The 27,767-nt window shown below is 32.3% G+C and overlaps 4 protein-coding genes across 4 annotated transcripts; 2 read left to right on the top strand and 2 right to left on the bottom strand.

The window, feature by feature from the left end:
• Positions 1-339: 339 nt before the first annotated feature.
• On the top strand, positions 340-3,883 carry LOC118053823 (vesicle-associated membrane protein 714). The gene is made up of 4 exons (XM_035065203.2): positions 340-808; positions 1,006-1,196; positions 2,542-2,705; positions 3,490-3,883. The coding sequence occupies exons 1-4, from the start codon at positions 592-594 to the stop codon at positions 3,578-3,580; spliced, it is 663 nt and encodes a 220-aa protein (XP_034921094.1). The 5' UTR covers positions 340-591; the 3' UTR covers positions 3,581-3,883.
• Positions 3,884-7,985: 4,102 nt separating this feature from the next.
• LOC118053824 (leucine-rich repeat protein 1) lies at positions 7,986-12,377 on the bottom strand. The gene is made up of 6 exons (XM_035065204.2): positions 11,988-12,377; positions 10,669-10,740; positions 10,321-10,464; positions 9,985-10,056; positions 9,353-9,424; positions 7,986-8,357 (listed from the first exon to the last, which is right to left on the bottom strand). The coding sequence occupies exons 1-6, from the start codon at positions 12,200-12,202 to the stop codon at positions 8,285-8,287; spliced, it is 648 nt and encodes a 215-aa protein (XP_034921095.1). The 5' UTR covers positions 12,203-12,377; the 3' UTR covers positions 7,986-8,284.
• Positions 12,378-18,252: 5,875 nt separating this feature from the next.
• LOC118053825 (transcription factor GAMYB) lies at positions 18,253-23,824 on the top strand. Its single transcript, XM_035065205.2, has 4 exons — positions 18,253-19,022; positions 19,608-19,983; positions 22,271-23,255; positions 23,333-23,824. The coding sequence occupies exons 2-4, from the start codon at positions 19,621-19,623 to the stop codon at positions 23,560-23,562; spliced, it is 1,578 nt and encodes a 525-aa protein (XP_034921096.1). The 5' UTR covers positions 18,253-19,022; positions 19,608-19,620; the 3' UTR covers positions 23,563-23,824.
• A 1,619-nt stretch (positions 23,825-25,443) lies between these two features.
• LOC118053826 (elongation factor 1-beta 2) lies at positions 25,444-27,395 on the bottom strand. Its single transcript, XM_035065206.2, has 5 exons — positions 27,032-27,395; positions 26,840-26,921; positions 26,140-26,254; positions 25,922-26,035; positions 25,444-25,813 (listed from the first exon to the last, which is right to left on the bottom strand). The coding sequence occupies exons 1-5, from the start codon at positions 27,232-27,234 to the stop codon at positions 25,650-25,652; spliced, it is 678 nt and encodes a 225-aa protein (XP_034921097.1). The 5' UTR covers positions 27,235-27,395; the 3' UTR covers positions 25,444-25,649.
• Between the last annotated feature and the right edge of the window lie 372 nt (positions 27,396-27,767).

Raw genomic sequence — 27,767 nt, 5'->3', positions numbered from 1 at the left:
AAAGGACCAAAATATGTTTTTAAATCTTTGAAAAAAATGTATTATTATTTTATTCATAAGTTAATTCAATAAAGAAATTACTGAATTTTGAGTTGAATTTTTATTTTTATGTTTTAAAAGTGTTTTTATAAAGTTAAATTTGTTCTAATCTTATTTTAAATTAATAATTTTTTAATATATTTAAATTATTTTAATACATTAATATTAAAAAATAATTTTTAAAATATAAATAAATATTATTTTAATTAAAAATAATTATACTACCAAACATTCGAAAAAAATAATAATAATATGTTTAGTCTAATCATTCTTCATTTAATCCAAAAATAAATAAATCAAGTGCAGAGAATGAAAAGCTGTTGGTTACCAACCAGAGAAGTAGCAGAGGCACTGTATGCACTGTGTGTGACCAAATAAAACCCCACCAATCAAAAGACATCCCCGCGTAGACTTGCCGGTGATGATAACTACAGACCTTGCCGGCTCAACCCTTTGATCCTCCAACTCCCTTCCAAAAGTCAAGCCCCCCAAAAATAAAAAAACCTAATTTCCATGCCACCACCATCGGATTGAAAATACCCAGGCGGAGAGATGGCGATTATTTATGCGGTTGTGGCGCGGGGGACGGTGGTGCTGTCAGAGTTCAGCGCTGTGACAGGAAACACAGGGGCGGTGGCGAGAAGGATCCTGGAGAAGCTTCCATCGGAAGCTGATTCAAGACTTTGCTTCTCGCAAGATCGTTACATATTCCACATACTTAGATCCGACGGCCTCACTTTTCTCTGTATGGCCAACGACACCTTCGGCAGTACGTATTTTATTTGTTATTTACTGGTGATATTAGTTCCAATTACTGAATCGCGAAGGGAGATGAAATAATTTTGTGCTGGCTTTAGTTGTAAAGAAAGCAATCCGATTTTATCTTTAGGCGGGAATTTGATTGATTGATTGAAAAATATTATTATCTTGATATGTTATAATGTGTTAGTTTGTGGGTTGACACAGGGAGAATTCCATTTTCCTACTTGGAGGACATTCAGATGAGGTTCATGAAAAATTATGGACGAGTTGCCCACTATGCACCTGCTTATGCAGTGAATGATGAGTTTTCTAGGGTTTTGCATCAGCAAATGGAGTTTTTCTCCAGCAACCCTAGTGCTGATACTCTCAGTCGTGTAAGAGGTGAAGTTGGCGAGGCAAGTATCTTCTCTTCTTTCGCAAATTCACCTTTTATTATTTTTCTTGTTCAACTTCTTTACCAAATATCGTGGCAAACAATTCATTTTAACGAAATACTGCCGCAAAGAGTATGTCATTCTCGTGATTGCATCATAGAGAATACATCAAGCACAACAATCCTCCAAGAAACTGGCTTGAATCCAGAAGAGGAGGAGAATACAGTCGTTCCTTGCTCATTTGTTGAGCATTATCTTTTTTAACTCGTATTCAGCAAGGCAGCATGATTGAGCTGGCCTTTTTTTCTATACCTCTACCTATTCCTGACTCTTAAAGTGCACAAAAATGATCACCTATTTCACTTTGAAGTCTAGCACCTTCTCAGGTTATTTACTAAGTTTATAGTGCTAATGATGGATAGTTGTTACAGGGGCTAATAAAGAATGACTGTTTGTGGACACTTGTTTGAAAGACTGGTAGTTACTTAATAGCATCACTACATTCAGTTTGTTTTCTCAATAAATTCAATTTATCTATAAAACACTTAGAAATCATTGAAACATCAATTTTTCTTAATATTGCACTGTTTATCACTAGTCAATGTGCTTAAGCTAAGCTAAAGTTTGTGCCTTTGAGCAATTGATCCAGGTCAAAGGCTTTCAGCTGTCTAAAAAGAAATTCTAAGATTTGTCAAGCAGAGAGAGAACCAAACCAAATACAACAAAGCTAGAGTTTACCTTTTTTTCTCCAGCCTTGTGCCTCTGGCATAGGATGGTCTATTTTCTATGGAAGCTAAACTTATCTTAATCCTGATAAATAAAATAAGTAAATGAAAACAATCACATACATATGGTTTCTCAGAAGAGATTGACATAAAGAGTTCTCTTCCACTGCCGCATGTTATTTTTTCCTGAACCACTTTGCTTACAGGACTGCTTCTCATTAACATCCTTTATCCTCAATTTATTTGACCTTTCAAATTATGAGTTGTATTCTCTTTTCAAATAAATGTTCTAAGAAATAGAAGTTAATTTTATAGTTTTAAAAATATTTAAATGAACAGCCTTAATTGCAAACTTGCTGTCATTTGGTTTTCCTAATTTGCTCATGCATCACACAATATTTTGTTGCAGATGATTGTAGCCTTTTAGTTTATCTAGAGATTGTTCAGGAAAAATAATAATTAAAGAAGGTTATTTAGGGCTCTTGAAGGTAGTGATCATGTCTTTTGCTTCTTGGGCTTGTGCAATGTTAGAATCTCTTTTTACTTTTTTCTGAGGGGTGAGTGGGAAGTGGTGGCAGTTTGGAATTTATTTTTTTTCCTCATTCATTTTATACTCACAAGGGCTGGAAAAGTGTGTGCAGATCCGTACTATCATGGTAGAAAACATTGAAAAAATACTCGAAAGAGGTGACCGAATTGAGCTTCTCATTGACAAAACTGCTACAATGCAAGATGGTGCATTTCACTTCAAGAAACAGTCCAAGCGCCTGCGAAGAGCTCTTTGGATGAAAAATGCCAAGCTCTTGTAAGACCCTATGATTTTCTATCACCACTTAATTTTTAATTTTTGGTTCATTGATGCTAAAGTTTTTTCTTATTTTGATTTGAAATGCATAGATCATATTTAAATTTCTAAATAGGAGTACCCTGGAGTTTTCTAGGGAAAAGGGCAGTTTTAGGCTAGAAAAAGTGAGAAGTAGAAAAGTGTAGAAGGACCCCTCGGTTGGGGATAACATTAGCTCGTTTCCATCACCATATGCAAAAAATCCATATGCTTTTAAAGATAAAGATTTTAAAAAAAGGACCTTTTTTTAATGGGTATGCAAGATTTTAGAAACTCAAATAAGGCACTCATATATTCTCCATTTACAATGTCCATTATGCCACTCCAGGCTCGTCTACTAAGAAAGATGCTGACATTTAAATACTTCAATCTCGATGATGTTGCCATGATGTCTAAATTAACTTCTTTGGAACTGTTAGAGCATCCAACATAAACCTTTGGATAGATTATTTCTGGGAACCATGTCAGAACTCGGTCGGTGGATGCAAAATAGATTTAGTAACATCTTACATATCAATAGTAATAGATGGTTACTATATTTGCTTATTCTATATGTAGTACGTATTGTAAAGGTTGGCATGGATTTTTAAGCAAGTGATATTCCTATTTCTTCATTTTTTAAGTAGAATTGGGCAAAAAACCCAAATCTTCAAGTATAAATTGTTATGGCACTGTAGAAATGGATTAAATTACTAGCAATTGACTGGTACATCAAGTGAGCAGAAATTTTATGTTTACATGACAGGGCCCTGCTGACATGCTTGATTGTCTTGTTGCTGTACATAATAATCGCTGCTTGTTGTGGCGGCATCACTCTACCTTCATGCAGATCTTGAGACGCAGTTTCGCTGGTGCTGAATTTACCCTCCGAGGTATGGTTCTGCAACATCCATAAATGTATATTTCATTCAATGGGAGCTCCAATGGACTATGAAATTTTGATATGTATGCGGAATCTATATCACCTCAGGTGCCAGAAATAGCACTGTAGATTCCCATGCTGTTATTGTATGTGGTGTTTGTTATATTTATTACAGAAAAGCCTGATGTCATGCTTCTTGTTGTTACTGGTCATTTGTGTACATTGTAAATTCCTTTATTCTTGCTATTGTGTTATTTAGAGCTGAGTTTCATATTCAGCTATTGGAACATCATCTGCAAAAACGTGTGTTTGGTTTTGTGATAGTTTTTACGGTTGTGATTGGAAAAAATAGGTTTTAAAAAAGTTATATATAGCAAGTTGTTTTTAACCAATGTTTCAAGAGAGTTTTTAGTGAGATCCATGCAATGTTAATCAACCAAACACTTTTAAATTTATAATTTATGGCTAGGACAAAACACAGATGACACCACAAAACACAGATGACACCACGTTGCTCCACAAAAACAAATGTAGCTGTTATATTTATGTAGTCTTCATCTTTCAGTCTGTAAACCGTGTCTTTGACTCATTTCTTCCTCTTCCCATTTTATGACATTATTTTTCATGCATGGTTTCATGATCAAGCAGATGCAGCTTTTGTTTATATACTTCAACTGGGCCAAAGTTGCTGTCTTGTTCTTAAAATTTTTGGGAGAAATTCGAGTTGGTATATACATGCAAGCAATTTGAACCCGTCGTTTCTATTCAAGCATATCCTCTTTTCAAACTTTTCTAGAGCAGTGCATTGAAGCTTTTGCTGTTCATTTACCTTTTCACTTAAATGCTGCTCAGTCTTATGGTCCAACAAGCAAGAGTTGCAAAATTAATGGTAGATATTATTAATTTCATATGGTAATATAAGCAGCATAAAACCATAGCCCATAATAATAATAATTAACAATAGGATTGAAACCGTATTGTATGGATGACGTCACTAGTTCCTGTTGTTCCTTTATCTTCTGCAAGTGCACGATGGGAGAATGTGAAATCCAGTATCAAGTTGGGTTTAAGAATGTGTTTCTTTTGCTTAAAGTATTTTATAAAAAAAAAATTTGTTTGATTCTTTATGCAACGCCGCATGATAGAGCATTTTGTTTTCAACATCAAAAAAGAATATGGGTGTGTTGTTAAAGGGTTTTTTATCATAAAAAAAAAAAAAAAAATCTTAACTGCAAACTAAAAAATTGATGTATTAAATAAATCATGAATTATATGTTCTACTAAATAATAACAAATATGTTAATTTTAATCCAAAATTAAGTTGCGATAAATATATTATTTCTTTTCAAAAAATTAAATATATTGTTTCAGATTGAAATTGGATTCCTAAAGTTTTTATAAATAAAATAAAATAAAATAAATATATAATACTAGTTTAAATATATTGTTTCAAATTAAATTTCATCAATTTATAAACAAATACAATTTTATAAAATCTCAAATAAAACTTAACAGTTATATATCATACATTTATATAACAAATTTGTATGGAAAAAAATTATAAAACAAGTAAACACCCAAACAAAATACATATATTGCAACAATATACTATAAAAAATTAAATTTTAAAATTAAGTTCAAATAAAAAATAAGTTGTTTTACTTACTTAAAATAGAGAATTCTTAATAAAATTTAAATCAAAATAAAGATGCTAATAAATTAAGTGTTGAGGTAGCTGGATTTGTAGCAAGATGTTGATTTGTGATAAAATTAAGGGAGGGTGTTGTGTTTGTTACAGAGAAAAATGAAGAAAGAGAAAAAAATTGAAGAGTGAAAGGAAAATTGCTCATCAGATCATAAATTAAATAGTATATACGGATTTACTGATGAATTTAAATATGTAAATAATTTTATCTGTAAAAATGACACATCATTGTACTTTTTAGGTTTTTTATATTTATTTTTTATCATTATAATTCCCTCGATATATATCGAAAGAATATTTTTGTCTAACTACTGCGATGACATATTCAATCAGAAAAATTCATTGCAATTTACTGACAGAATATTTCTGTTGATGTGTCTGTCTATATTTGTTAATTTTTTGATAGTGTTAATGTTTTTAATTCTAACAAAAAATATAATTTCGCTTCATGTTATTCATTTAATAAAAATCAAAATCAATAGAACATATAAAAAATTTGAATGATTCAAAATAAGATTAAAAAAAAAAAATCTCTTGAATTAAAACCCCTTAATCTAGCTAAAGTGATTGATTTTTTTTGGAAATGATAGAAAAAATCTTTAAGGTGAAAAGATATAAACCATCTTATTAAAAAACAAAAAAAAAGAAGTAAAAATTAAATGATATTTTACTAAATAATATCCTAAAATATTTTTATTTAATATGTTTTAACTAATGAATTTCAATTGAAATTGAAGAATAGTAAAGATTGGCATCCCAAACATATTTTTAATTAATCCATTTAAATTAATTTAAATCTAAATTAAGCAAAAAACTATTAGTAGCATATGATAAAACAATAGTAGCATTGTTTAAGATTTCAAAATTCCTTTACCATCAAGCAGCCGAAGGGGTTATGGTGCTGTGCAAGTGAAAGAGAATCAAAATCTTTTTAGTTTTTGCTGCCGTACTTACCCCATCGGCCAAGTTGAGAGAAGCCGGAGCAGCAGTGGCACTGGCAATTCTTATTCTGTAGGGAGCCCAATTGCTCGTGTCCTGTTACACTGCGCACCGCCTGAGAGAGGAGTTGCTGTAATGAGCCGCCACCGCCAGGGAACACCCATGATGCCCTCTTCCATTGATAGGTAGGGTCTGAAGATTGATCGTTCTCAAAAAGAAAAAGAAAACGAGTATGAGAATTAATTAAAACGAAGCGTGTGATTAATTATTATTATTATTAGACAATATCTTGTATCCATAGCAAGTCATGTGAGAGATTGAAACCTTGAATGTGATTTGATGGGGATAATTATGTTTCTTTTCTACCGTTGATTCTTTAACATGAATTTTTGATAAAATAAAACATATATTTATAGGGAAGATAGCGATGCTTACTAGACTCTTATAATATACATCTATCAAGTATTCTATTATTAAATAAAAAACTATTTATAATCAATAAAATTTTAATATTAATAATTATTAAATTTTTAAGAGCTCATTATTTTATTCATGTGAGTCACATCTTACATTAACTCACCTGACTCGTAACATTATTTTTCTTTATAATTTAATAAATTATATCATTAAAATCTTACTGACATTGATCATATTATATATTATAATTAAGTAAGAGAAACAATAAGGGTCATGCATTAATAAACCTGATATTTTTGTATGTTTTTTATGCATAGGGTTTTAAAGGAAGATATTTGTTTTCTTAGTTATTTTTATTCATAACTTGTTTAGAAAATTAAATAATATACTTAATAATTTTATTTTTTTCCTGTTTTGTTCAGGACTTTTTTTTTTCCGAGTTTCCTAGATTTTTTAGTTTATTTAAAAAGTTGTAAATTTGAATATATTATATTTTGTCCTTAGAAATAAAACTACAACTATGGTTTTTGGTGTGTTTTGATTAGTATCAAGGCCTTATTGTTGTACGTTTCTGTACCTTTTATTTGTATTGTTGACGTTCTCTCCTATTTTTTATTTTCAATTTGGCATTTAATTAATTAGCTATGGATCCTGCTACAGTTTATTTAACTTGTAAATTGTGATCACACACACACAGATGATTAACTATAGTACGATTAGCCTATACTGAAACGACTTGATTACTCACTAAAGAACCAGTACATGATGACATATATTAAGGTATTTTGCCCTTTTAAATGCCGTTATTGCTTAAAAATAGCTTCCATGCTAAATAGTTTCAATGCTTCGTACTCGGTTATATTATTAATTGATAATCATATATTAAATTTGATATGATTTTCAATGCTATTTTTATATATTATTTTAAACTATCATATCAATTTTAATATGAAGGTCAATAATTACATGACTTTGATTTAAGTGAATTGAGTATAGAATGGTGGATTCTCTCATTCTTTCTGTAATAGAATAAGAAGAAAAGAGGTCAAAACCAAGTCAAAATTGCAAATACTATAATAATTTGAACCCTTAAAATCTATTAAGAAGAAAATTCAATGTAAAATATTATGAATTTGCATACGAGGCATATGTAAACAGAAAAGGAAAGAAAATAAAAACCCAGAAGCCTTAGCTATATGCTTAAATTAAGTATTTGCATACTTGGAATGGATCTTAGAAGGGGCGAAATAATGCAGTCACACATGCTGAAAAATGAAGCAGTGTCATCCGATTTATAGCACACTAAATGATGAGTGTATACTCCAACTAATATTAGTACCCCCTTTATAACAAAATAAAAAATAAGTTAACACAAATTAGGTACTCTTTACTACCACTATATTAGTACAAATTCCTGTTTTGAAGACCTTAAAACACACAACAATGCAGTTACAAATGCTAAGATATTAAGCAGTAACATAAGATTTACAGATAAGTATACCAGGGATCGCATTTTGCGAATCCCTTCACACTGTGAGAGCGTGAGATAATGCGCTTACAAGTTTTGTGAAGTTTTGATTCAAGACAGTTGGCATTCTGCAGCATTGGTCTCTCTCTTCATGAGCAGTTTGTGTCATAACTCGCAAGTCCCAGCAACTCTGGACCTTCCAGTCGAGGATTATTCTCAAAGCTATGAGCAAAATTAAGGATTACTTTGTTTACCACAGGAAAAATAATTGCAATTTCTTCTTTTATACATGCTTCTTCACTTGTTCAGACATAAATTATATACAGGGTTCAAACGCATGCACACTTGTTCACACAAATATTACATCCAAGGCTAAAAGCAGTTAATTTATGCTAGTCACCCTTCCATCTTATAATTGACATGCGCTAATACAGATATAGGCAGAAAACAGAATATGATAATCATGCCTATCTTGCTTACAGGTAGTATCCAATTCACAACACACAAACCAGCAGCTTTTAATGCTGCTGGTTTGAAGAGAAGCACTTGAAAAGCTCAAACATCCATTAAAATTGACAGTAGCATAAACCAAGCATCATATAATGCAATGTAGTTCTAGCAGAAACCAATGACATGGTTTTAAATTCTCCAGCACCGACACACTGGAAAAAAAATTGCGTTGGGTGTGAAGATCTGAACTTTGGCAGAGAATTTACATAAACACTGGAGTATTTAGGAAAAATTTGATTTTCAAGGCTTACGATCGAGCTTAATGGCATAGAAGGTTCCATATGGCTGACCACAACTAGTTTGGGATTAAGGCTTGGTTTTTGTTGTTGGGTTTTGAATATCAAGCACTATTTTCATAAGATCTAAAACTCTGAGGAAAAGATAAGGAACGAAAGAACCTAGAATCATACTAAGGTCCACAAGTACCACATAGGGACCATTACAATCAATAGAGAAAGAGATGCCCAACAAGGTTTTAAAACAGGGCTTTCTACTAAATCAAACTCTCTATTATTTCGGAGAAAAAAGAAAAGGTGGTGCCTAAGCAGGAAACAACAGAAATGCAAGTGAATATCCAGTACACACATCAAGCATCATGAAGTGGGGAAACCCAGAAACGAAAAGCAAGATTTACATCTTTAGAAAAGGGCAATAATGACCAAATAAGAGAAAGTGTCAATACACCAAATAAAAGTAAGAAAGCCTACTTGTTCAAAGGGATGTGTTCAAAAGGCCCACTGGTAGGAATTGTTCCACATAAATCATTGTTTGAGACATCCCTGGAGATACAGGAAAGATAGTTAACTGCTTTAAGTTTCTGACCATTTAACCTAACTACCAGAAGCACATAAATAAACATATTCATGAAAAAAATCCTAGAAAAATCTAGGAATTAGTTAGCATTTATTTTTCAAGAAATAACTTAGGATGGGTTTTCTAGCTTTTTCACCTAACATTTTTGTTATGTTCCACCACAGTGATGACTTTCACATTACATCTTTTCTTACTCTGTTCAACAGCTCAGAACATGTGGCTCAGGGTTATTTTTCCCTCTCAAGTGTATGGTGAATCATGGACAGTCCTGATATTGGTTTCTTTTTAGGATTTTGTTAGTGGAGAAAACTAACAAAAGCAATTCATTTTTTTTTTTAGCTAATGGGTGTGGTTGCACGAAGATGAATGCTAGGGTTTTCCAGGAACATTTTTCCTCAAGGGAATAAACAGTAGTAGACAGAGTACTTTCAAGATTAATTTCCTTAAATGATTATCAAAGTAAATCTTCTTTTCATGCCAAGAAATCCTTCTTTTATCCAAAACAAAACAAAAGGGAAGTCCTTACACAACTTTGAGGCTTGAAACATTGGAAAGTTCCCTGGGGATTGATCCAGTTAATTGGTTGTCATTAAGTCGTCTGCCAAACAAAAACCATGATGAGAGAAATGAGGGACAATGCATCTTACAAATCCACAAACTATGAACCAGAGCAAGTATACATTTGTGAAACTCTGTGTTTGTGTGTGTGTGTGTGTGTAGAGAGAGAGAGAGAGAGTATCCAAGACAAACTAGTGAATTTGGAAAGCAAATGTACCAAACTTTCAAACCAAGAGGAGATAGAGAAAAAGAAAATCCTTGAAGCATTTCAATCACAAATAATGTTAGAGTTCCTTATACTCACAGAAAGACAAGAGACTTCAACCTCCCCAGGGAAGGAGGAATGGTCCCTGAAATGTTGTTGTTATACAAGTCCAAGCTAATAAGGCTCTTCAAGCTACCTAGCTCACTGGGGATAGTTCCTTGAATGTTGTTTTTATAAAGTTCCCTACACCAGGAATGATGAGAGAGAGGTTTCATGTAAGTAGGCAAAACCCATACAACAAATGCAAGTAACTCCACATCCTTGAACAATATGCACATGTAGACCAACAGGGGCCACTGATCCCAAATTAAAGAGAAACAAAAAGTAGAAACCATTCTGATAACTTGCAAATACTATCAAGGCGAAGATAAAGGTGGGACAACATACAGGTATTGCAAATGCTCTAGCTTTCCAAGTTCAGGTACTAGATGTCCAGATAGATTTGAGTTTCCCAAGTCCCTGTAGCAACATGAGATATGAAAGGAATGTTGCACAATAATTCTAAAGACTGGTTGAAATAGTTAATAAACATGAGGAAAAAAGACAGCATATTAATTAAGGAAATTCTATATAATGGAGCAATCATTGCCCAAAAAACACTAAAAAGCAAAAGAACAGAATGCATCAAAGGCTGTAAATCAGAAAATATGGCATCGTAATCAGAATTTGACACATGACAAACATATGACAGGATAGAACAAGGTGTTCTCCCAAAACAGTGATGCTTTATATAGACAAGGAGATAATTTTTATTGTAATTGTAACCATTAAAAGAGAGGTGCTTTAATAAAACAATTACTGAAGTGTAAAATATTTCTTGCTCTTTTTATAAAGGAAACAATCAATAAGTCAATAACTGTTAAATGACATGAATGATAAAATGACTGCTTTAATAAAACAATAGAAAAGGACATGAAAGCTGATCAACTAAGAAATCAAAGAGACCAGAAAATAAAATTAATAGCCTAACATGACAAGCACAAAAACAAATGCAGCATAGAAGCCACAAAAATCCCATAATTTCTGACTGCTTAAGCACGTATATATTGAGTGAAGTGGCACCGAACGATGCATTTCTCCCTTCCACCAAGACAGCATAAGAAAAAAAAATATTTCACAATACACAATAAGAGAATCCCATGCTCTGCATATTAGATACATGTGCTTTTTAAACATGGCGTGAAGGATCCAACACTTCCCTCAAACTTATAAATGCCATTATCAGTAATTTTTTTAACATTTTTCCCCTCATCTTAGCAATTAGGTACTCAAGCATAAATGAAATTCACAAAGCCAATCTTCAAAGACCTGAACTAAGTCATCTTACCTACATATTATGCAAAAGTATCCTATAAATTAATATCAAATTATCAAAGAGCAAAGAAAGGAAACCATGACTATAACCTCAAACCCGATAAAACAGAATACTTTCTTCAATTTTCAACACTACTGAAGATTCCACGCAAATTTATAAAGGTATGAAGTAAACATACTCTCAAAAACTTGGACACATATCTTCTTCTTGATTTTTATTTTTAAAAAAAACCTACAAAAATCCCACAAAAACTTGACCAAAACGTAGAACTTTCAAACAAAAAGCCCTAAAAAAAACCCCAGGTATCAAAAAAGAAAAACAAATACAAACCCTAAAACTAAAAAGAAACAAAAAAAAAACATAAATCCTTAAAGAGCACAACAGATCTTACAGGCGAGTGACGCGATTATCCTGGTTGCAAGTGATGTGAAACCAAGTACAAGGGTTAACAAGAGTCGGATCCCAGCTCTGGAGGACATTATCCGGATCCGATAAGCTCTTTCTTAGTGTGAACAAAGCATCTCCTTCTGAGTTACCATTGACCACTGTCAAAATAAAAGTCAACGCAACCGTTAAACTTGTCCATAGCCATGCCTGTGCAGCCATGGTAGGAGATAGTGGTGATTTTGATTTCAGCTCCTCTGCTCTTCGAGAGAGAGGAATCAAGTTTTTAGGGTTTGGTTGGGACAGAGAGAGCTTGTGTCTGTGGAAAGGGAAGGATCGGCTTTGGGAATAACAGAGCAAAACATGGGGAATCGGTTTCTTACTTCACTCTTTTCTTCTTTTTTCATTTCACCTTTTACTGTTTTTTTATATATATAAAATGAGTTTTTAATTTTTATTAAATTAAAATTTTTTAAAAAAAAATAAAATTCATCTATCAATTTCAAGATATTTGAAAGTAACAAGGTTATTTTTAAAGTATTTTTTTAAAAAAAATATATTAAATTAATATTTTTTATTTTTAAAAAATTATTTTTAATATTAATATATTAAAATAATCTGAAAATATCAAAAAAAATATTAATTTAAAAAAAATAAAAAAATTTTAATCCAATTCAAAAACATTTTTAAAACTAAAAAACAAGCAGGTTATTAACTTATAATTATTTTATTTTGGATCAAAATAGTTTAATAATTATTCTTTATTTTTTAATAAAATCAGTTAACTTTTTTATTAGAATAATAAAAAAAATATAAGATCTATTATTATTCTCACTGACATGTGCATTACATGTATCAACACATAGGTATCAACCATGCTTTTCGAGTAGTGCATGTTGCATCCCATGGCAGCTAAATACCATCTTTCGAGACAATGTTCAAATTATTTTAATGATCCCTCCATAACAATGCCTGTAGTCAATAGATGTTTGATTAATTTGGCGTCAATGATTATTTATTATTATTATTATTATTATTATTATTATCTTCTTTAATTTTCATACTTGACCTTTAAAAATTTAAAACAACCTTTTTTTTTCTTTTAGAATTGGTCTTGTGATTTTATTATTTTTTGTTTTATATTAAATAATTTGTTTTATATCGAACGCGATTGGATCTAAAATTTCTTACTCATCCATGTTAGGTTTTGAGTAAAATTATCTTCTCTATCCTTATCATATCACAATATGCATGTTGAAATCGATTAGGACCATCAATGTCTTTTTCAATGTCCATCAACTTCTACTCACTCAACCTATCTGTTCAACAACTTTCTATTGTTAATGGAAGTTGTTGAGTCTCCTCTCAGACAATTGATCTTTAACTTGTTTGTCCAGCTACCCGAATGTGTCTAATGTAACTAACAGTTCCATCTTCTTAAAAAAATCTTGAATTCAAATCCTCTCTTGATAACAAAAAAAAAACTCTGAAGTTATTACATTGGATACACAAGTGAAGCTGGAGAAATTATTTCTTCATTTTGAGTCAAGGCCAAATTAGATATCTGTTACTCACAGTTGGAATATGAAGATCTGCTTATTCTGCGATTTTGGTTCATGTCGAGCTCTAACATCCTCGAGATTGATCTTGCACTATTCCAACGTCCAGTTGTTCATGTCTGCATTTTGCACAAAGCGACTTGGAGCATCATAGATCATGAGTTCTGGGCAGAAAAATCAAGCTCTTACAAGACCCAAATAAGTGCCAAGAAGGACAAAACTACTGGTACTAGGTCAGACATCCTCGCCACTAAACGAAAGGTGGTGCATAGGACTCGATTGCCCGTAAGCGGCGGCGTTTATCAAGAAATTGGCATCCATCAAGAACGCGAAGCCCCATTGAGCTGCATGAGAAGCTGGGCAAGAGAAATGGCGAGGCTGACCTAAATTTCAGAACATAGAGTTTCCTAGATTGTGAACCAAAAAACGCACTACCTCTAAGGAGATGACTAGCTTTGTGGGTGTTGATGACCAAAGCAGCCACCGCCACGTTTATGAGAATGGCTATTGGAGCAGTTATTCAAAGGCTCCAGGCAATTTTGGAGAAAAGAAAGGAAGTGGTGGCCGAGATTCTTTTTTAATTCCATAAAAAAAATTATAATATTTTAAAAAAATTATAATTGTTTCATTAACGGTCATATTGTTTGATTAGCAGTTATAATATTAACAGATATAATATTTTAAGTTTAATACACAAAGAACACACACACACATATATATATATATATTCTTCTATTTATCTTCTCTTCTCATTCTTTAAGGTTTAGAGGATTTAGTTGAATTTGGAAGATGTTATCTCTATGTAGAACAAATAAACACCTTAAAGATAACGATTCAATGTCTCTAAACCAACTCTTTATTTTTTTTCATATTAAGAAATTTATTGTAAATGAATAAGATGGTGTTCATACTTACTTTATTAAAGATATATTACATTTTTAACCCAAATCTGACGGTACTAACTGAACCACAAAAACATGAATCTGTTGTTATTAAGACTGAAACGTGAAGAAAATGAAGTATTTTGTCGAGGGCATATTCTGAATACTCTGACTAGTCGACTTTATGACATCTTCTCCAAATTAAAGTCACCAAAAGAAATTTGGGTTGCCTTGGAGACACATTACAAGTAGAAAAAATCTGGTTCTAATCATTTTATTACTTTAAAAAAAATTTTGAGTACGAGATTATTGATAACAAGCCAATCATGAATCAAGTCGATGAAATTCAAATGTTGATATCAAAACTTAATGATTTGGATATCAAAGTTCTTGATTTACTTTAAGTAAAGGTTTTTATCAAAACTTTCTCCATCCTAAAATGAATATTGGAAGAAAATGTTACATTCAACAAACAATTATAGATTTGAATAGTTTCAAACATACTTGCAAATTGAGGTTCAATCTAGTATACGTGAATTGCAAACAATAAATTCTAAAGTGAATTTGATTAGTGAAACTGGTTTGACAATAACTCAAAACAATTTGATAGTATAAAACAAAAAATCAAGAAGAAACACAACACTAACATCAAGCAACATGATACTAATAAGAAGCATATGGTTTGTTTCTATTGTAGACATAAATGGCACTACATAAAAGAGTGCAGATTCAAGAATGTCAACAAGAAATGTAATTCTTTCAAAGTGAATAAGATTGAAAAAGATAGAGTCAAAGAGTTAGTTGTCATGGTTTCAAACATTTAAATTGGAGTGATTACTGAATTAAATATGACAACCAGAGCTGTGAAGACTTCAAATTGGTGGTTGGATTTTGGTGTAACAATTTATATTTGCAAAGACAATACATGGTTCAAGAATTATGAAGAATTAAAGAAACTTGAAGAGGTCTTGATGCGCAACTATAATTCTGCCAAAGATTTTGGAAAATGAACAATTGAATTGTACTTTACTTTTGGAAAAAAATTGTCTTAAGTTAATATGTTTCATGTTCCTGAGATTAGAAAAAACCTTGTATCTACTAGTCTTTTAAGCAAGAAAGGGTTCAGGATTGTTTTAGAGTTTAATAAGGTTATTGTAACTAAGAGTGAGATGTTTATGGGAAAGGGTTATTCTTGTTGTCATTACCTGTTTTTAACTTTTCCCTTTAAATTTACCTTTTTCCTTTCAAAATAAAAATAAAAAACAAAAGCAATAATAGCAAGAAGACTAACAATTTGGTAAAAGCAGGTCGAGGAAGGTTTTAGATATATAGAAGAATCAAGCTAAAATTTTGGATGAAAATATGAGTCTAATCATACTCCATTATACCCAAGACTAAAGAGACAATGCAGATTCAAGGTCAAATTAAATAACTATTGAATGAATCTACATAAAAATTAAATCCATGAACTCAATTAGATGTGTAATAGTTCAATTTGATTTAATCATGGGCCAAATTAAAAGTTTAATTTGTTAAAGAATTAATTTGGGTCAAATTAAAATATTTAATTAGGTGTGAGTACTTAATTACACTTTTAATTGGTCAAATTAATTTTATTAGGGACTTAAATGGTGAAAATAAGTTTAGGAGCCCAATTTGGGCTCAATCGAGAATATTGAAATTTTAAAGGACTAAACTTAATTTTTTACAAAATCAATTGATTGAAATCAAGGATAAAATTGCAAGAAAATCAAAGTTTAGGGTCAATTAATAGTTAAATTGAAAAGATTCATGACTAAGAATCTTTTTGAAAAAGATGTTAAACTTTAGAGATTCAATTCATTTGAAAACAAGGGTGAAATTGAAGTAAATTGAAAGTTTAATGGTCAATTTGTATAAACTCAAAACCAAGGACCAAAATAAAAAAGATGTTGAAATTTAGGGTTGGTATTGGAGTTTGGCAAGGGTAAAATTGCATAAAATTAAAAGTTTAAAGTCAATTAGGGATGCAATTAAAAGAAATCAAAAGTTGAAGGATTAATTTGAACTTTTATCAAATCCCTAATAAAAACCGTAAAAAAATCAAAACGACGTTATTTCAATTAAATAAAATGGTGTGTTTTGACCAAAATGGTTTGTTTTGGTACAAAAAGATTTTGTTTTGACTAACACAAGAACAAAAAAAAAACAGAGAGAGATGCCACGACTTATCTTTTGGCTATTGTTCATCATCTTCAACCTTTCATACTAGAAAGGTTGCTCAGGTGACCATTTTTTCAGAGTATTTAATATCTCATCTCTCCACCAAACCGAACAAACTATACACCATTATGATAACCTGACATTGTACTACACTCCAATGTAATTCTTGCATATTGATTGCCCCTGCAACTATAGCAACATCGCCCCAAAAAGACTAACCCGATCAGCCTTTAACAATTGAATTTAGCAATTCATGACGACAACTTTAAATCATTATTTTAATGTATTTTTGAATAAAAAATATTTTGAAACGCAACCTCTATCACACTCCCAAACAAGCCCTGAGTGTGTGTTTGAGAGTGTGGTGAGACGAGTTTAGATTTCTTTGCTAGGGTCCACAAACAAAAGTGCCAAAAAGTATTCATAACTTTTAGTGAGGTGTGGGTTGTGGTTAAAGGAGTTCTACCTCAAAAAAAACTCAAACTTACCTCACCTCACCACCCCATACTTTGTTACAAATTCAGTAATTTACTTGTTCATATTTGTCCACCAACATTACTTCTTAAGGTCTCAATACATTTTAGTACTACCATGATACACTGCCAACCTAGACTTATGAGCTTTTTTCAGTACTTTGTCCCTAAGCATGAGATCATTAGACACGCAAACTTGTTTGCCAAAAACCACTAACCCATCATTATAACACCCTCACTAACATTCTTATAATTTCTATTCTACACTTAATTTTCACAATTCATTTTCCAATAATACATTTTTGAATGGGGGTTTACATTGACTTGGTAAATTGATTCAGGATTTAGTTGACTCGGGTCCATGTTGAAGATATAATAATAATAAAAAACTTTATTGACTTAATAAAAAACCTAATTCAAGTCGTTGATCTAGTTGACCAAGCTTTGACATAATCAAAATTCAGCTCTCAATCTATTGATTTTAAAAAAACAATTAGTCAAAACAATAAAAATTTATTGTATATAACTTATAACCGGATTGAGTTTTAAAATTATGTTTTGAATATAGTGAAACCGGTTGTTTTTATAGTTTGATGGTAAAATATTCTTGCCTCGAAATATCATTTTTTTATATATATATATATATTAAGGTAGTGTTTGACAGTATAGAAACAATTATTTTTAAAAATATTTTTTACATTAGATAAATTTTTTTTTAGTTTTAAATTTATTTTTTATATAAACACATCAAAACATCTGAAAAAAAAATTAAAATTCTAAAAAGTACAGCAAAAACCATTTCTAGGAAAAATTGTGAAAGTCAAGCAATACCACAATATATATCATTACTGGTGGTCTTCATCTTTTTCATATCTTCATTTATTTATTTAATTTTGAAATGGGAAAAAATGGAGTTCCGTTTCTAATAGAACTGTCTATTACTTGCTTAATTGTTAAAGAAAAGAAATATATGGGCATACTACTATTATTTGGCTGACTTCTATCAATGCAATGATAGATGAACTGTTCATTAATATCGAAAGCTATCAAAATTAATTAATAATCTGATAATGATTGATTGATAATTAATATAAGTAAAGATTAGGTGGGTCCTCCCTCTTTCATGCCTTTTATATAAAACCTTATGAGCAAAGATACAAACACTCCCTCCCTCTGTCTCTCTCTCTCTCTCTCTCTGAAGAACAGTGAAGAGAAAGAAAAGCTGGATTTTATTTTATTGTTTTTAAGAAAAGAGAGAGATATTTATTTTGAATCTCTCCTATATTTCCTCGTTTTAAGCCATCTAATTTGTCTAAATAAATTTGGCTTCCTTTTCTTTCTTTAAACCCATTTTTCTACTTTACTCTGTTCTTTATTTCAAGAAAAAGAAACAAAATCCTCTTCTGTTTTCAGCCTCCAGACTTGGTTTAGATGTGTTGTAGAGTTTTATGGTATGGGTTTTGCTTTAATGGATCTGGGTATTGTGTACTTTCATGTTTTGTTTTTACTGTTTTGATTGCTTCTTTCTCTAAATGTAGAGCTGTAATTCCAGGGTTTATTGAGTCTGATTAAATCCTGTTATTTCTAGCTCCCATTTCTGTCCCTTTTGATTTTAAGTTCTAACCCCTTTGTTTTGTTGTTGAACTGTGATCCCATCATTTTTGTTACGATTTCAGCATTAATTACTTTACAAGAAATCTTTTGAGTTTTAAAGAATTTTCTTAGTTTTATTTGTGTTATCGGATTGTGGTTTGTTTCTCCTCAAAAATTTTTTTAACAGTTTTAAGGTTTTTTTTTTTTTTTCATAGTTACATTTAAGTTTTAGACTGGATGGTTTTGCGGTGTTAGATTTTGCGAGATCATAGGGTATTAGTAGGATTGATGAGTGTCTGATCCTTAAACCTTGACAACCTTCACCTGAGTGCAGGTAAAAGAGTTCTCAACCATATGCCATTTTACTAGTTTTTTTTTTCATCTGTTTGTGGTAATACTATTCAAGTCTTTTTTTATTTGTTTGTGGTAATAATGTGAATAGCCAATTAAAGGATAGATATGTTGAAGTAGTCTAAATAAGTGAGCTTTGTGCTGTAATGGACTTGGAATTTTCTGAAAATTGAATAGGGTGAAAGGGTGGCCAAATTTATTAATTCCACTCCTCAACAAACGAGGGTTTCGTGTAGAGAATCTTCGCAAAGTTGTCGTATTAGTGCAGTCAATAATATCTCATAGGCTCGGATTAAAGCTTTTTGGTTTTGACTGAAAGTGTTTGTAATCTGCAAAAAGTTGCTTGCATTGCATGTACATGTAATTGTGTTGAATCAAGCTTATCAATAAATTTTTATTAGTGTACATTATTGTCTGTAATTCACCTTATGTTTTATCCTCTACGTTGCGTCCAAAAACAGCAATTTATTCTCCTCTTTGATTCGCTCTTTTATGGTACTTACCTTTTTTCTGATTTGAAATGACCTGTTTTGAGCTTTTTTAAAATCATCATTGTTCATCTGTTCAGACATATTCATGAGATGAGCAGCATGATGAATGGGAGCGAGGACAGTAAGAGATCCAAGGATTGTCGAGATTCACCTGCAGCTGATGAAGCTAATGGTGGGGAGATGATGGGTGGAATGATCCCTTTGAAAAAAGGCCCGTGGACCTCTGCAGAAGATGCTATTTTGATAGACTATGTCAAGAAGCATGGAGAGGGGAATTGGAATGCTGTCCAGAAGCACTCAGGGCTCTTCCGATGTGGAAAAAGCTGCCGTCTGCGATGGGCTAATCACCTACGACCAGATCTGAAGAAGTGTGCGTTCACTCCAGAGGAAGAGAACCGCATCATTGAACTCCATGCTACAATGGGAAATAAATGGGCTCGAATGGCTGCAGAGGTTTGTAACCCTATTCCTGATTTGAAGATTTTTCTAATAAATGTGTGATCACTTCAATTTTTTAAAAAATTATGTCATGTGAATGGTATTGGTATGTCTAACTTCGTTCATGGAACATAGCAATGGTCTGATGCTGGATTTTTTTGAATGTGCACTGCATAGCAAATCTAAAAATCAAGTGGCATGGATATGGAAATGATAGGAACAGATATACTTACAAACATGTGTGTGTGTGTGTCTGTGTATGCAAATACTTGTTCATAGTCCGAAACACACCCTCATACTTGATAAATTTGCTGGGCGTTTATTGTGAATATAGTTGATTGCATGCATGATTTGATGGAACACCTTGTCTGTCTTTTTCCTCTTTCCATCTCTGTGTGTGTGCATCCACAGTGCATATGCATACATGATATAGGATGAGAAGAAAATGGAAGAGAGAGGAGGAATAGGGAGGAGAGGAGAAAAGAAAAGAAACGGTGTGTACAAAATCAGACAGTAACACTAGAGGTATGAAAACTTGATAAAAGCTCTTCATTTGTTATCAAATATAAAAAGGCTTCCTCAAAGGAGTGATAAATTTTCTTTTGTAGGCCTCAAGAAACCCTTCATAATCCTTAAAAAAATAATGAGTATAAAAAGAGATTACTGATGTTAAAGAATAGCTAGGAAATAGAAGAAAATAAATCAACTACTCTTTAGGAAATAGAATTAAATACTTAAATAAGAAACAAAATAAAAACATAAAATTCTAAATTAACCTTCAATCATTATCACTTCTTTGGAATGAGATGAGATGAGAATGTGTACCAACAAATACGAGGAACAGGTTAATATGGGCATAGTGATTTAACACAAATTTTGGTAGTCAGATAGATATCTGTTCAATCTTTTCTTTTTCTAAGACATTTGAGTTACAATATCCAAAGATTTCCTTTTTTTCTTCAATTTAATGTTTGTTTCATTAGGCTAAATGATTCAGTCTAATTAGTTTTGGAGATATATGCAGAGTTCGTAGTTTGTCAAGAATCAACACCAAATCCAAAAAACATTAGTGATAAAAAAAGGGAGAGTAACTTCACTAGAAAAACTGTTTAATTTGTCTTACAAAACTAGAGACTAATTTATAATTTATTCACTCAAGAGTTTGAGACTCGGTATGCTAAAACACCTGGGTGTCTGAAATAGTTTGGAATCTTTGTATTAATTGAGCAGTTTCTTTCTTTCTTTTTTTGGCATTTGTATTTTCCTTGTTTACCAGGTCATTTTCTTAGTTACAGTGTCAAAAGTTTTTTTTTTTTTTTTTTCCAATTTAATACATGTTTCATTAGGCTAAATGATTCACTCTAATTAGTTTTGGAGATATCTGTAGAGTTCGTAGTTTGTCGAGGATCAACACCGAGTCCAAAAAAATCTTAGTGATTAATAAAGGGAGAGTAATTTCGCTAGTTTTATATTTTGCCTGAGCATCTTCCATTTTCAAAAATATTATTGGTTTTACCTCATTTATTAATCTTTAAAAAATCTTGTTGCCATCTCAGGGATTCATATTTTGCTGATGTTTTTCATCCCAAGAGCTGCATTATTTTTGGTTTAGTGTCTTATAAAGTAACTTATGTTTTGATTTTGATTTTTTTATTTTTTGCAGAAGTATTAGAAAAGCTGTTTGTTGAATACATGCTCTTTGAGCCTTAGAAATAAGCTTCAAAAAAATCAAAACCTAGATGTACAATCCACATCATATTACATGCATGGAAATATAGGCTACATGGTAAACTACAAGATTGTCTTCTGGTATATATGTTACATTGCTTATCCATTGCCATCAATTAACTTCATCTTTTAGGACATTATTTTCTTTTGAAAGAGATGCAGCAGAGCCTTGCTTTTCTTTCTGCCCTCATAATTACCCCTTAGGCTCAGTTTGGGTTTCAGGACAAGAATCGCCTTTTATGTGCTATGACTAAACTGCATAATGGCGTCTCTTTTTTGTAACTTTTCCCACACAAAATTACAATTTGATAATTCAATACATGCATGAGTTTTTGTTTCTGTTAATTTCTCTGGTAATGATCCCCACTCAGAATGTGGTAGGCTGGTAGTGTATTTCATGGCATGTTTAGCAAACTCTTATACAGGGCAGCATTTAGGCAACCATGGGAGACATGATACAAGTTTCTTCTCTAATATTTTCTTCAATACAAACAAACATAATCTCAAGCTCCAAGCTTTATTTTCTGTATTATGCTGCCATTTTTATGTGTTTATGATTTTCTTCCCCTTGCAGTTGCCTGGACGGACAGATAATGAGATAAAGAACTACTGGAATACTAGAATAAAGAGACTGCAACGTACTGGCTTGCCAATTTATCCTCCTGATGTTTGTCAGCAATTATACAAGACGATTCAAGATGGTAAAAATTTGGGCACATTGCAAACAGGGGACACATATGATCCTGATCTGATGCAGACTGACCATTTTAAGATTCCAGAAGTGGAATTCAAAAACCTGGAACTCAGTCGAGATGTCCTATCTTATTCATCGGGTCTTTTTGATACTTCTCCAAGCAGCATGCTGAAACAAGGTGTAGGTTCTTCCTATGGTAATGCTCTTGTGTTCCCAACAATTCATCCTGCCAAACGCCTTAGAGAGTCACAGACCATATTCACTGGTCTTGATGGCTGTGTTGGCAGGGGAATGCCAGTGTTTGATCAATTGACAGATTATCCTTGTGGAAAGATTATAGAGCGCTCTGGGTTATCTTCCCCCTATGATCCTGATTTGAGCACCTATGACCAGCCACCATGGGATGTTTTTCCTGGTAGTCATGCCATATTAAATGACAACTCTTCTTCTAACATGCCCATATGCGGGGCCATGAAGTTAGAGCTCCCTTCACTCCAATATTCAGAATCTCAACAAGATAGTTGGGGCACACCAACTTCCCCACTGCCTTCGCTTGAGTCTGTTGATACTTTAATTCAGTCTCCTCCAACCAAGGAGATGCAGTCAGATGGTCAGTCACCACGAAGTAGTGGTCTCTTGGAGGCAGTACTTTATGAATCACGAACTCTGAAAAACTCAAAGAAATGTTCTGGCCACCCAACTTCAGATGTTTCTGTCACATTTGGCGGGGTACATGTTTCACCCTTGAATACCTCTGCAACGGAATGGGAAATACATGCTGATCTTAACTCTCCCTCAGGTCATTCAGCTTCCTCATTATTTAGCGAGTATACTCCTGTCAATGGAAGCTCCCCCGATGGACAAGGTGAGACCATTTAAGATCACATGAACTCTTTGGGATATCCAGTTTTACTAATGAGCTTTTACTTGTGTTTCGTGTAGCATATAATGTTGAGCGCGAGCCAGTTGATCAGGATTTGATCCCATATGTTGAGGCGAGAAAAGCTCCCAATCAGACAGACGGCAACAGGCCAGATGTTTTGCTTGGCTCAGCCTGGTTTGCGCCTAGCAATAACGGCCGTAAGGACCAGTTTTTTCAGACTGATGATGTGGTGGCGGTTCTTGGTGGAGATCAACCATGGACAGTGAGTACTAGCAAACGTTTTCTATGAGTTTGTAAATTGCGGCTGGGAAATTTGACACTCCGGTAACCTCATTTATAACCTTCCTGGTGTTTTGCTTGCGCGTTTGGGGCTCATCTTAGGTGACCAAGACATGAAATATTATCCTCCCAATGCCACATGAATGGAACATCCCTTCTTCCATTATCAACTGCAGTTCTGATGTCAAACTTTTATCTTCACAATTCGTATCACTGTATCAGTATTATTCACGTGTGGGTTTTTATTTATTTGGTATTTATTTCTATGCTCAGTGCCTCTTTATATATGAATTGAGATTCATTAAAAACAAGCACATCCTATAATCAATTTGAAAACTACATAACAATGCTTCAAGTGCATCAATCTTGGGTTTAATTTGCCGAAATATATGTATAAAAGGTTTTAGTTATATTAAAAAAGAAAAGAAAAGAAATAAAAATCGGTTAGCAATGGCACTCCGGGATGCCTCTTCTCCTCTATGTCATACAAATTGAAACCCAAAAAATGTAATGTTACAAACCACCATAATCATACGTGTGTTTTTATCAATTTAGCAAATTAGCCCTTGCAAAAAAGATTTGGTCAAGATTTACTATTTGCTTGCAAATTTAGATGCAAGATGAATGCCAATTAAAATTTTTAAGAAATTAAGAAATTCAAGAAAATAAGAATTTTAAAAAATGCGTATGGAATAAAAGAAAAAAAATTATTTAGTTAAAATAACTTTCAAGGAATATTTTAAAAAAAATACTTAATCAATAACATTTTTTAAAATTTGTAAGAAAATAATTTTAAAAAACAATAACTTTTGATATTTTTTAAGAATTAAAAAACTATATCCTTTAAATAAATATTAGGGAATACTTAGCCATTAAAATGTTCAAAAATGTGAAATAAAAATTTGTAATAATGTTTTTCTTAAAATTATTAACTTTTTCCCAAAAACTTAATGGTCAATAATTTTCAATTTCCGTAAAAGAAATGTATTTCTTGAATTTTTGAAAATCTTAAATGTTGAGCAATTAAAACTTTTTCATAATATTTATGATTTTTTTAATTTTTCAAACATTTTTTTATTAGTTTGAGAATTTTCAAAAATTCTCATATGTGCATTTGGATTTTTTTTTTCCCTTAATTTTTTATGTTTTTTTTTTTAATTTCTTAAACATTTTTTTAAAAAAAATTATTTGGTATTCTTCTTACAATTAAATTAAATTTAGTCCAAGTGGGTTTAATATACTAAATTTTACAAATACATGATAGATTCTAACCAAATCTATTTTACATGAGTTGATTTGTCAAAATGATACAAACCCATGCGTGATTCTGGAGGGTCTTTTCTCATGAATATTAAATATAACTGCAAGAGTTTGCTGTATATTTTTTAAAATATTTTTTATTTAAAAAGATATCATATATTTTAAAGTGTTTTTAAATAATTCTTATATATTAATATAAAAATAAAATACTATTTTGATAAAGCAAATCATCATAAGCAGCCATATCTATGTCTATATGTTGTCTCCACAGCATATGCACATAGCATATAATTTTTTACTTTTTTATTTTCAATTAATTTTTTTTCCTGTTTAATATATATATATATATATATATATATATTATTTTTAATACATTTTAAAAAACAAAAATAATCATTACCACTCCCGAATACCCGAAAATACATAACCAGAAGAATAGTGGGAAATAAATGACTTTCTCCGGTTGAGGCATGAAAGAAGAGTCTTTTTTCTCAAATGCCTCAACTGGATAAGTTGTCGTCTATGGTTTCAAGATCCAGATTTTTCAGTGCAATAAAGAGGAGCAGAATTCTTTCGAGTATAATTCTTCCTCGCTAAGTTCCAGCTGCTTGATGAGCATGACAAAGGCGGATAAAACCAGAAACGGAATGGTAAGGAGGCATTCGGCCAAACACAAAGAAGGAACATTTTAGGTTTAAAGCTGTTCATCATTTCATCTGGAGAAAGGAAAAGGCATCGGATAACTAAGACGCGAAATAAATAAAAAGGAAACGACAGACCGACAAAACTTAATGCCAAAAAAGGCTAACACTAGAATCATTGGAATATAAGCCGTCTTTATATTTTGTTGAACGCAACAATGTCACAGCTCTGGACATATTCGTTGCAAGGCTCGACTGTGAGACGCTCCTCAATGAGGGAATCCACTGACACAAGGTCGTCTACAATGGTAAGCATGATTTGGAGCTTCTTGATTCCATAACCGACTGGAACCAATTTTGCTGCAACAAAACCAACACACAAGGATTAACATTACACGTTACTGAAGCGGATGGAATCTCAAAATAAAGTATGAGAGAAATATAAAATTGTGTCAATTCAAAACATACATGCTCCCCAAAAGAGACCAGGCATCTCAACACTCCTGACTGCCTTCTCCAACTCCACCATGTCTGTCTCATCATCCCATGGCTTCACATCCATGAGAACTGAAGATTTCCCACCTGAAAAATGGGAAAAAGTCAAAATAACAGGGTATAAAATGAACTCATGCTAGAACATAAACATGATTTTGCAGAGAAGCATAAAGAGGACTGAGGGAGCTCACTCTCTTTCTTCTTGGAGGATGCCTTTTTAGCTTTCTCCCTCTCCTCTGCTGCCTTCTTGTCCTCTTCAGTCTCATCACCAAAGAGATCCAAGTCGTCGTCGTCATCACCAGCAGCCTGAAACAGACCAAGGAAAACTTCCAAGTTCAATGCAAGAAAGTCACCAGGCCTCCCTAAATATTTTCGCTCATGACTCGATCCAATGCAACCAAAGTACTGGGTGTTCATAATTCTAAGTTAAAGCACAGTACAAAACTGCAAATTCATGTGATTTGTGAATCAATAGTAAATTATCGTTGGACCTATCATTGTGACCATGAAATATTTGTCTTATTCAAGTAAGAAAACAGTCAAAAACTGCAAGTACCTATCATTATATCAGTTCTAGAAACATCAGATAAAAAAACGAGTGAAGATTTAAACTAACGACAGCAACAGTTCTTGCTGGTTGCAACCAAAGTCTTCAATTTTCAACCATAACCTGGTACGTTAGAACTGACTCATCCTTTACTGGGTAATAAGCTAATGGGATTTTAAATCGATATCATCATTTTACTCCCAATTGCAAATGGTTTTATATGCAGCAAAAGCTAATCAAATTACACAACAAGTATTCAAACTTTGAGATACCCAATTGAAAACAAAAACTGCAAATCAATATTCAGATATTAAAAGGCAAAACTTTTGAAAAAAGTCGCAAACCTCCTTCGCTGGGGCAGCTTCAACGGGAGCAGCAGCAGCTGTTTTGCCACAAATGCTTACACCAACAGCTTTACCTGGGAAGCTATAAATCAAAGCACACAAAACCCACAAATAATCAACAACCAAATCAAACAAAATCACCCCAAGATGCGAAATTGAAATTTAAAAAGATAAGAATATAAAAGAAGTTACCTTGAAGCGAGCTGTGAAGAAACAGTTTCGTACCACTTGCTAGCATTAGGGAAATCACCACCAGGTTTCTTCAAAACAGCACCGTAAACTTTGATGTCATCTTTGGAAATCTGATCACCGGAAATATAAGATTTGCCGACGAGAAACTCGTTGAGGGATTTGAGGCCGGACTCTGTGTGGAGATCTGAAAAAGTAACTGCCATTTTTTACAATGATGAGGAGGAGATAGATCTCTCGTTTTTATTACGAGCAGGCGGCGGAAAAGAGTGAGAAAGGCAGTGAGTTCGAAAGAGGAGGTTCGTGAGGAGCGTTTGGATGGTTTATATGGGAGACCAAAAAATAAGAAAAACCCTAGATTGGAAATTTTGGGATACGGATATTATTTTGTTCACTTCGTCGAGGATTCTAATTTCTAAATGGACATTTATGGAGTCATCCATTTTCAAAATAAAAAATCAATGTGCATTTTTATGTTCACCGTGTGTGATTAGTGTTTTAGATTGGAAGAGACAAAGACATTATAAATACAAATATATTTATTTGAATTGGATGAAATGAAAACATAAAATAATTTGTATTTGATAAAATTTTAGAGTAATTTTATATATTTTTTAAAATAATACGATATGTTATTATTATCTTTTTTTTTTCTATTCCAACACGACAATCAAATATAATATTTAGTTACTATCTTGAGATAGAAGAAATAAAAAAAAATAAAAACAAAAATAACAAT

This window comes from Populus alba, chromosome 9 (assembly GCF_005239225.2).
Source record: "Populus alba chromosome 9, ASM523922v2, whole genome shotgun sequence".
NCBI classification, from domain to species: Eukaryota; Viridiplantae; Streptophyta; class Magnoliopsida; order Malpighiales; family Salicaceae; genus Populus; species Populus alba.
Note: the sequence above shows the minus strand (reverse complement) of the source record. Positions and strands in the feature narration are given on the sequence as shown.

Bases quoted from the DNA above. Each gene is read 5' to 3' on its own strand.
- LOC118053826 (XM_035065206.2), bottom strand. From the start codon at position 27,234: ATGGCAGTTACTTTTTCAGATCTCCACACAGAGTCCGGCCTCAAATCC. The intron at 26,922-27,031 runs GTAACTTCTTTT...TTTGATTTATAG, and splicing joins TCTTCACAGCTCGCTTCAAG to CTTCCCAGGTAAAGCTGTTG. The intron at 26,255-26,839 runs GTTTGCGACTTT...GGTCTGTTTCAG, and splicing joins AAGCTGCCCCAGCGAAGGAG to GCTGCTGGTGATGACGACGA.
- LOC118053824 (XM_035065204.2), bottom strand. From the start codon at position 12,202: ATGGCTGCACAGGCATGGCTATGGACAAGTTTAACGGTTGCGTTGACT. The intron at 10,465-10,668 runs GTATGTTGTCCC...TTCCTGGTGTAG, and splicing joins CTAGAGCATTTGCAATACCT to GGAACTTTATAAAAACAACA. The intron at 10,057-10,320 runs GTGAGTATAAGG...TTTGTTTGGCAG, and splicing joins TTGAAGTCTCTTGTCTTTCT to ACGACTTAATGACAACCAAT.
- LOC118053825 (XM_035065205.2), top strand. From the start codon at position 19,621: ATGAGCAGCATGATGAATGGGAGCGAGGACAGTAAGAGATCCAAGGAT. The intron at 19,984-22,270 runs GTTTGTAACCCT...TTCCCCTTGCAG, and splicing joins GGGCTCGAATGGCTGCAGAG to TTGCCTGGACGGACAGATAA. The intron at 23,256-23,332 runs GTGAGACCATTT...TGTTTCGTGTAG, and splicing joins AAGCTCCCCCGATGGACAAG to CATATAATGTTGAGCGCGAG.
- LOC118053823 (XM_035065203.2), top strand. From the start codon at position 592: ATGGCGATTATTTATGCGGTTGTGGCGCGGGGGACGGTGGTGCTGTCA. The intron at 809-1,005 runs GTACGTATTTTA...GGGTTGACACAG, and splicing joins GGCCAACGACACCTTCGGCA to GGAGAATTCCATTTTCCTAC. The intron at 2,706-3,489 runs GTAAGACCCTAT...TTTACATGACAG, and splicing joins ATGAAAAATGCCAAGCTCTT to GGCCCTGCTGACATGCTTGA.